This window comes from Rosa chinensis, chromosome 6, assembly GCF_002994745.2.
Source record: "Rosa chinensis cultivar Old Blush chromosome 6, RchiOBHm-V2, whole genome shotgun sequence".
In the NCBI taxonomy this organism is placed as follows: Eukaryota; Viridiplantae; Streptophyta; class Magnoliopsida; order Rosales; family Rosaceae; genus Rosa; species Rosa chinensis.
The window spans coordinates 66269305-66278317 of NC_037093.1; the positions used below are offsets into that span (position 1 = coordinate 66269305).

General features: G+C 38.0%; 2 protein-coding genes across 2 annotated transcripts; both read right to left on the minus strand.

Annotated features, from left to right (window-relative positions):
• Nucleotides 1-1525: 1525 nt before the first annotated feature.
• LOC112172874 (probable BOI-related E3 ubiquitin-protein ligase 2) lies at nt 1526-4713 on the minus strand. Its single transcript, XM_024310370.2, has 4 exons — nt 4521-4713; nt 4326-4426; nt 3687-3997; nt 1526-2276 (listed from the first exon to the last, which is right to left on the minus strand). The coding sequence occupies exons 1-4, from the start codon at nt 4595-4597 to the stop codon at nt 1749-1751; spliced, it is 1017 nt and encodes a 338-aa protein (XP_024166138.1). The 5' UTR covers nt 4598-4713; the 3' UTR covers nt 1526-1748.
• A 1482-nt stretch (nt 4714-6195) lies between these two features.
• On the minus strand, nt 6196-8012 carry LOC112174879. The gene is made up of 3 exons (XM_024312708.2): nt 7270-8012; nt 6970-7155; nt 6196-6882 (listed from the first exon to the last, which is right to left on the minus strand). Exons 1-3 carry the CDS (start codon nt 7765-7767, stop codon nt 6601-6603), a joined length of 966 nt encoding a protein of 321 aa, XP_024168476.1. The 5' UTR covers nt 7768-8012; the 3' UTR covers nt 6196-6600.
• Nucleotides 8013-9013: the final 1001 nt, after the last annotated feature.

Here is a 9013-nt window from a genome sequence, read left to right on the forward strand (position 1 = left end):
ACAATGCGAGAAGGTATGTAAAGCTCAATATGATCAAAGAATTGTCATGTAGAGAGATAAACAATGAAGATAAAAAACAATATCACTTGCCTTGGTAACTCAATTAAGTTGCTGAGGATGGGGCGATTTCTAAATTGGTTTAGGATGCGTCTTAATTACTAGTTCAAACTCTTTCAATGTAATCTACAAAAAATGTCATTTCCAATTTCTTTTTCCCCTTGTTGAGCAAAAGATCAAATCCGCCCATTGCAGTTGTGATAATAGCCCATCTCTTTAATGACATATGTTTTTGCTATTCTTCATATTGCAGGCCAGTCCAGTTGTTTGATTAGGCCCATGTATCGACTTTTCTGGATCGGAATATGGAGGACTCTGCAATTCAATGTTGTTATGCATCTTCACTCTTTCGCAACACCTCAATTCGAAATAACAATCAAAGTTGCCACAATTGAAGACAACGGTGGTCTAGGTGTGTCTATACATGTTTTACCATGGAATTTCAGTATTGGGTCAATTGGATATTCTACATATCATGTTTTACCATTGGTGTGACGAAGAAACATGAAAGTTTGAATAACAATGGGGGGTTTGACACCATGGGAGGTGCCATCACTGTCATAGGAGCACCCGTGAAATGCAATGACATACCGAAATATGTTAAAACTCTTATAACACTAATTTTTCTTCAAACTCTCATGTACTACACCATTTATAGAGGATGTTTTTTTGAAACACGTTTCAATTGACAGAATACCCAACTTCAAATGGCTTTATATTTTTTTATAAATTTTTTTTTTTTTACTTTGAAAATTAAAAAAAAATTTGAGTCATGGTTTTATAGTTTCATCAATTTAAAAAATATTTTAAAATCATGTTTTCAAATTTGGTGAAAAAATCAAAACATGTAATTTTGGGCAAAAATTGTGTTTTATAGTTCACTTTTTGTTTTGTTTTTGGGGTCAGTTTCTACAAGGTTGAGACATGATTTTTCACGTTGAGAATAAATAAATCATTAATTAGAACCTAAGGAACATGATAAAAAAAATTAGAGTTTTAAGATTACAGCAATGACTAAAATGAAATCTATATAAGGCCTGCTCACCTAAGGGACAGTTTTTAAGGGACTGTGAGGGACAAGTGAATCTGACGGCTGAAAATAAATACACAGTTTTAAGTTGTTATAATTTCTGCTTTCATATTTAATACATGTAGTTGAGATGCACTTGTCTCTCACAGTCTCTTAAAACTGTCCCTTAAGTGAGCAAATCTGGTCTAAGTAATACGAAACATCAATTCTACATTGCACTGTATTCGAGTACCACAAGGTCTTAAGAGTTCGCCATACAAGTTATTGCACTAAAAAGACAAAACATAAGAAAAACGATTGACAGATGTGATTTGTACATAGAAATTGCTACTCTAACCAACATACTCCATCAAGAAAATTAGTACTAGGAGCTCCGAAGGCGCCTCTTTTTGGGGGGTTTCATCTGATTAGATTTGCTCAACAAGTCAAAACAAAGCATTTCGGACTTCATATGGAAATATACAGATATGGGAATTTCAAGATACAAAATTGGAGACATAAATGCTAATATTCACAAAAGGCTAAACCCAATCCAAGTCTTTACTTGATCGCCCCTATTAGGATGGCCGGCCAAATAGGATATTCAAGCAAGTAATGATCAAATGACAACAACAACGCATATGACTACATAAGATTACAGCTTGACAATGAAGCAGTCACATTAATAGTATACTTCCATGCCGATAAACTTAGAGGACTGACACAGAGGACAAATGCTAAGCTTACATTCGCAATCTTTACACAGGCAAAGATGCTTACAGGGTAATAGAAGCATGCAAACTTCATTCACTCTGCAGGCCTTGCACGTCATTACCTCTTTCACATCATTGCTCTCCTTGCCAAACATATTAAAATTGATGGAATGGCCATTGCAGCAGGAAGCTGTATCATCTATTTCACTGTCACCACATCCTTCCTTGCTGTCTCTACTTTGAGCAATTACTTGATCAAGATTAACCTTGAGAGCTGTGATCATGTGTTCATTGTTCCTGGCTTGATGTTGCCAAATCCTTGCTTCAAGACTCAACTGATCCATTCTTTCTTCAAGCTCCATATTCTTCTTGTTGATGCTCTCGACTTCTGCTTCTTTTTCCCGGAGCTTCTGGAGTACTTTTTCTTCTACAACTGAGAGAGTTTGAAGTTGGGCAGCTTGGACCTTGTCCAGGATATTTTGTCGCAATCGATCACTCTAGATTAAGAAAGAGAAACATAGAGTTAGTAAGTTACGTTACATCTATAAAAATACAGGTAATTGGTAGTACTTGAAAAATTACAGACAAAACAAAACTGCCAGAGAACAATGCGGGCCACAGAAAATTCAACAAGCCAGAGATGGAATGGTCAACAACGAAAACCCGTTCATTTTAGTAATCTTTACTAAAAGGAATGGTTCTAGTTTCCATTACTCTATTAATGGGGATACATAAGTAACCGTCCACCTATATCTGAACAGATTGGGAATATCTCCTACAATTGCAACAAAAATACAGGACAACGTCGCTCATAACATGACTCCAGAATCATCCCAAAAAATGGCATTGTAGGAACATAGATTAGCGATACAGACAACATCTTCAACAAGGAATTTAACAAACAAGAAGGACAGAAAAATACGATGAACATCCAAAGCAAACATATTCGCACACCATTACATGCTCTACCTTCCATATTCACCTAAACTCTCCTTTCCCAAACTTTTGAATGACCACCACTTCAAATCCTCAGTAACTCACCCCCTCTATACTAATAATTTTGATGAATGGAATTCTGTGAACAAACAGCATGTTACAATACAAAACATCTTAAAATTCAACACAACCAAAAATACAACGATTCTCCATCAAAGTGGAATAGTTCCAATATTTAAAAAAATAACAATTTGTTTGATTTGGCATCTGGATGATAATTAATAAGACCCCATATTGGTGTAGAGGCAGAATCACAATTGTCAAATCATGATTGGAGATAATGAGAAAATGAGAGATAAGTTTAGTAACAAATGGATCATCACTTACGGCACATTCTTTGGTTATAGTTATCAAATCATAATCGGACAAATATCAATAGTACCTATCCCTAATGTAGGCCAGCCATATGTATTTTGGAAAGGTGATAATTTTCTCAAGAGCATTTTTGAATTAAATTACATGAACCGGCGACTACCCTAATCATAATGACCTTAAATTTACTTGCTACAGACGACAAGAATACACCTTGATAAAAGCTATTAAAAGATTCTAAGTTGGCCGGTTACAGGGTTGAGATGCTGACAGCATACGTGGCAACCGATCACATAATACCTATCAATAACTGCATACCAATGCATCCTTAAGATAGGAACCATTTCCATTTGATATCCATGAAACTAAGATTGAAACTACAGAAAATGCCATGACCAGAAAAGCAAAGACATAATACCATGTTACTACCACAACAAAAACAAACATACGCAAAAATGTAAGACCAATTACTATCAGCAGATTAAGTAAGCCATACTGTTATAAATACGAACATATAAATTCTCCGGCAACCATCCCAAAAAGTTAATGCAATACATTCAACTAGGCAACAAGATAAAACATTTCCAGACAAACCAGACCTGGGCTTTGAGGAACCTATCAATCTCAACATCTTGCCGCTGTATCTCGAGATCAACATCCTCGCCAATGAGAGACAGCAAAGCCGAGTCGCCTGTAGACGCCATGCGATTATTGTCAAGGGACAGACCCAAGCCCGTTGAGACTGATTGCTGTTGCAGAACCGAAGACATTTGCGAGTTGTTCTCCAAAAAATCCTGCTCCTTGAGCCTTTTCTTTTTGGATTCTAAGCCATAGTTCCATTGAAAATCAGCACCATTGTCACTGCCATCTGTTGCAGCCACCGGACCAGGCGCAAACCCTACTACATGAACTGGAAACACACAACTGATTTTAGGTCATACTAAGCTGAAGATTATAGATATAAATCAGCGGCCATAGTAAGCTGAAGATTACAGATATAAGGATCCGTTTGGTTCAGAAAAATTAGGTTTTGATCAGGAAAAGGGAAAAATTCAATTACTTAAGCCTCGCCCATTTTCAGATGTTTAGTTCTTTAAGAAAACGAGAAATTCAACCCAAATTTGGTCACAAGCTAAGGTTGGAGTGTAGAACATTAGTGTAATGAATTTGATAATTTATGAATTAGGGTTTGTTAGAACCAAACAGCGCGTAAAAGAAAAGAGGAGAGAGAAAATTACAAGGTGGAACATAAGGCGGATGCTGGGAGTGATCTTGTAAGGCGTTGGGGTCGAAATAGGCCACCGCCGGCGACATCTGACCGTCGATTGTGTATAAATTTCTAGCAAAATTATAAAAAAAAATTAAAATTAAAATTAAAACGTGTGAAACTGAAATTGTGAGATGAATTTGAAGGAAGAGATAAAATTGATTACCTGAATGACTTGGATTGCTTCTGTTGTTGTTGTTGGGGTGGATAGTGTTGTTGAAAGTGGTGTTGGGGAAGAGCCATAACTAAACTCACAACAAGAAGTAGAAGAAGAAGAAGAAGAGAGTATGAAACTCTAGAGAGAGAAAGCGGAGAGATTACTTGTGTGTCAAACGCACAGCGAGCTGGCCGTGAAAGATTCGCATATTTTGCTTTATTTATTTCTAAATGGTCCTTGTATTTATGATATATTGTGTGGGCTGCTTCATAAATTTAACTTCGAGGAACTTTCCGGATATTTGACTACAAAAGTCAAACGACCTGTGTGGCGGGCTGGTGGCTGAGTCTTGGGCCTGTGGTCAAATGATTCCTGAATCATGGGCCTCGTAATGTTTCTTTTTTTTCTTTGGTGTGTACACTGAACCCAAGACCAACTCCCCAAATTACATTCTGCACTCCCACTATTCTATAACTTCGATCGTTGCTCTTACCGTTTTGGCCCTATGTCCTATCACCCATAACCATCTTTCTGGCAATACCCAACAACAATCAGCTCTTCCATGGAGGCTCATTCACACCAATCCCTATCCCGTCTCAAGAGTGGATGAATGATCATAAACCAACATTCAATCCCATAATCCCAACTTACAATTAGATCCCTACCTTCATTTTCTTTTCATTAGCTGCTCATCCTTGTCTTTTTCTAAGAGGTAGATGAAGACCCATTAATGTTCGAACTAGAATTCTTTATGATCGAGGATGTTGGAAATGTTGATCTTACAAGTTCTATATTGATTTCCAATGCTGTTGGGTGGACTGAAGAACTAGAAATGACCCAAATACTTCAATTTAGATCAGATCCCATGCACCCAAAAGCTAAATTTCAATGGTGAACTAAATCCAAGAGATCAAAGACTGGGAATCAAAATGTGAAAGTTGAAGATTTTGCTATAAGATCTCGGTACCTTAATTCAGCTCAAGAATAAAGATAACGTGAAGCTTCCACCCACCTCAGTCCTCCACAAAGAGAAAGAATATGAAATTCCAAGCAAAAACCAAGTCTTGCAAAACGCAGAAGTCAATGGTTGCCAATAATTCAAAGGCATACCAAATCGCAGCTTAAGAACTAGCAGATCTCAACTGTTAATATTTATAATAATTTTTTTTTTTAATAACAGAAAAATATACTTGACAGCCGTCAATTTCTGTCGGTGCAAGTACACTTCGATGCACTGAATATTCTCTCTTGCCGATCATGTTTATCTTCATTTAACTAATTACCAATGTGCTAGCTTTTCTAATGTGGTCGCGATGGTAGGCCGATTGTCTTTCCTCAATTCTCACAAACAAAAGAAATTACAATAGAGAAGGCTCGCATTTTCACATAAGGAAAATCAAAACACAATTTTATCGGCCGAAACAAAAAAAATGACAAAAACAGATAGATTGTGTCAATATGTGGATAAACTAGTCATCTTTTACCATCAAAACATAAACTGTCGGGCGAAAACACAAATCATTTTAAAATCGATCCAAATTCATACTTGATCTTTGTTTGGTGCATTTGTTAGCCGGCCTCGTAATTCATGAAGATTAAGAAAGATGCTACCACCTTTTTCTTTTGCAATTGATTGACTTTAACTAGATCTAGAACAAGTTAAGTATCAAAGGAACATAAACAATGTGCAATTGCTTCGCTATTTCTCTTATACAAATATGAGCTTTGATACATAATGCTAAGAACATTGACCCCTATACCCAAAAAAAAACACCGACCCGAATAAATGTAGTTGCATTATTGCCAGTAAATAAATAATTTTCTTAATAATACAACTGGAAGAAAAAGAATAAATAAAACAAAAGAGAGAAGGTGAATAGTATAACACCATACCCACAAGTCACTGACTCTACACTCTTCGGGCAGTTCGGGCAGCCCCAAAAGTCCAAAACCGCGTTTTTACCTCACTCTCTGCAGTCTGCACAGCCTCTGCCCCTCCAACTCCAAAAGCTGCCCGCTGAGTTGTCCACCACCGAAAAGGAAACCAACAACGAATAAAACACAACCTTTCTTCTTCTTTTTCGTGAATTTAATTATAGGTGCAATTCTTAAGCGCGATTGCAACGTTGAGCTTTTTGGGATCGAAAGTCACAATGCACTCGACCCGCCTGTTGAATTTGGGCTTCACTAGTTTGCCCAAAACGTAGGCTCTGGATTTGATCAAGAAGTCCAATTTCAGCGGCACCGGCAGCAATGTCGTCCCCGTGGAGCTACTGATACTAGCTCCACTCCCGTATAACGGAATTTTGTCGCCGAATACTGATACCGTCACCGATCTCTGGCTCCTCCTTGACTGATAAAACTTCTTGACCTGAATAACAAAAACAAACAACCCACATTGAAAAACGATGAGATTTGGAAATGAGAAGACAATGCACATGTTTGTGTGAATGCTTACAGTTCCGGAGGCAATTGTGATTTGGGAGTAGGATAGATCTAGAGGCTTTGGCGAGACATGGACTCCGAAAAATGTGCCGGTGTTGCGGAATGTGAATTTCACGGTGGAGTTGACGGAGATCATTTCGGTGGCTACTCCGGTGTTGTCTGAACCCGCTTGGATCTTGAATTGTTCAAATCTAACGCTCTGCAGTGGTTAAAATTGATAAGTTACAGATCTAGAAAGAAATTGGAAACTGAGTAAGTGTTGTTGAAAATGGATCGATGGATCAGTGTGCATGCGATGAAGGATTGAAGGAACCTTCATGGTGATCTTGGGCTTCATGGGCTTACTGGCGCCGTAGAGAATGAGAGAGAACATGGTGAAGAGGAGGAAGAATCCGAGAACGAAAGCCGGGAAATAACATCGCCGGGGGAAGCCTCGTTCGCGATCTTCGTCGTCGAGAAGGCCTTCTTCTTCGATGACAGCACAGTCCTTCCATGCCTTGTGGCCGCCCTTGCGGTGGTGGTGGCCGCGGGAGCCGTCGTTGTTGGGCTGGATCTTCTTGGATCCGGGCTTGAGGGAGCCGGAGAATCGGGTGGAGGAGGAGTCGCGGGAGTGGCGGCCGACGGAGGAGTGGGAGTGGGGAGGGGAGCCGGCGGGGCTGAGGACGGGGGTGGACTGAAACGAGGTGGTGGTCTTCTCGCCGTCGTGGGAGTCGCGGGAGGGGCTCTGGACGTAGTAGACTGGGCGGCGGGGGGATCGGGTAGGGGAGGATGGGGCGAGGCTTGTGACCTCGGAGTCGGTCTTGGCGTGCATTTTGTGTGTGTGTGTGTGTGTGAGAGAGAGAGAGAGAGAGAGAGAGAGAGAGACAGATTCGGGTGGTGGGTCTTCGATGTAATTCTAAGTGTTGCTTTCGATTAGAGCTTGGGTTTTTGGGGTCCTTGCGGGGGGAGTTTGGGGACGTGACTTTAATGGCGGAAAGGAATTAGCTGGTGGTACTGTGAGAGAGTATACCTTACTGAGATGGAGAGGAATGAGGTTTATGGGGATGGGGATGGGGGTGGGGGTGTTGGGTAGACGAAACAGCGAGGAACGAATTAACGGACAGGCAAATCACAGTTGGCACCGCGAGCACACCATGACAATAAACCTCTTTCAATTAATAATTTATGTCTTCCTTTCAAAAAAAAAATTAATAATAATTTATGTCTTTTGACAAAGAAAATATCTCATTTTCTCATTTACAAATAGAAAAATTAGGGAAAGAAATATTTGAAAAATATTTCGGGTCACTTAATTTAAACTCAGTCACATATTTTGATTTTCGTCTATTTTGTGCAATACATGCCTAAATTTAGGATTGTTTTAGTCAAAAGACAAGACTTTTCACTTCTTCTTTTATTTTTGTGTAATTTTCTTTTATCTCGTGATTCCATCACTACTTATTTTCTATATTAACGTTTAGGGTTTACGGGATTATATAAATGTCTACCTTCTATTGATCGTGTAATTGTTTTAATAATGTGTGCATTGTCAAAATGATGAAAACAACAATAGAATGTGATTCAAGCGGCTCATTACATTCTACTATTATTAAATGCCTGTTATAGAAGAAATGATAAAGACCCTTCCTATTAAAAAAGGTTTGCATCCTTCTTTCAAGTAAAAAAATAAAATAAAAAAAGACATGTTTAACACCTGGTACAATTTACTTTTTTGTTAATTGAAAATTTTAAAGTATTTGCTCTATTTTCATTTTTTATATGTTAATTTAGTAGTTATCAATTTTTGTAAAAAAATTCATCAAGAGTGTATTTGGATGAGGGAAAAAATGATGGAATTTAATTGAAGTGAGGATTTCATAATTTATAAAAGCCAATTCCCTCGTTTGGTATTATCAGATTGAAAATTTTAAATTTCTCTGTGGAAAAAAAACAAAGGAATTTATTATTTAAATTTTCAACTTCAATTTCCACCAAAATAGGTGTCATTTACGAATTTCTTTATAGTATTTAATTTTTATTTCTAAAACAAGATTTTTTTTTAATTTAATTTAATTTTT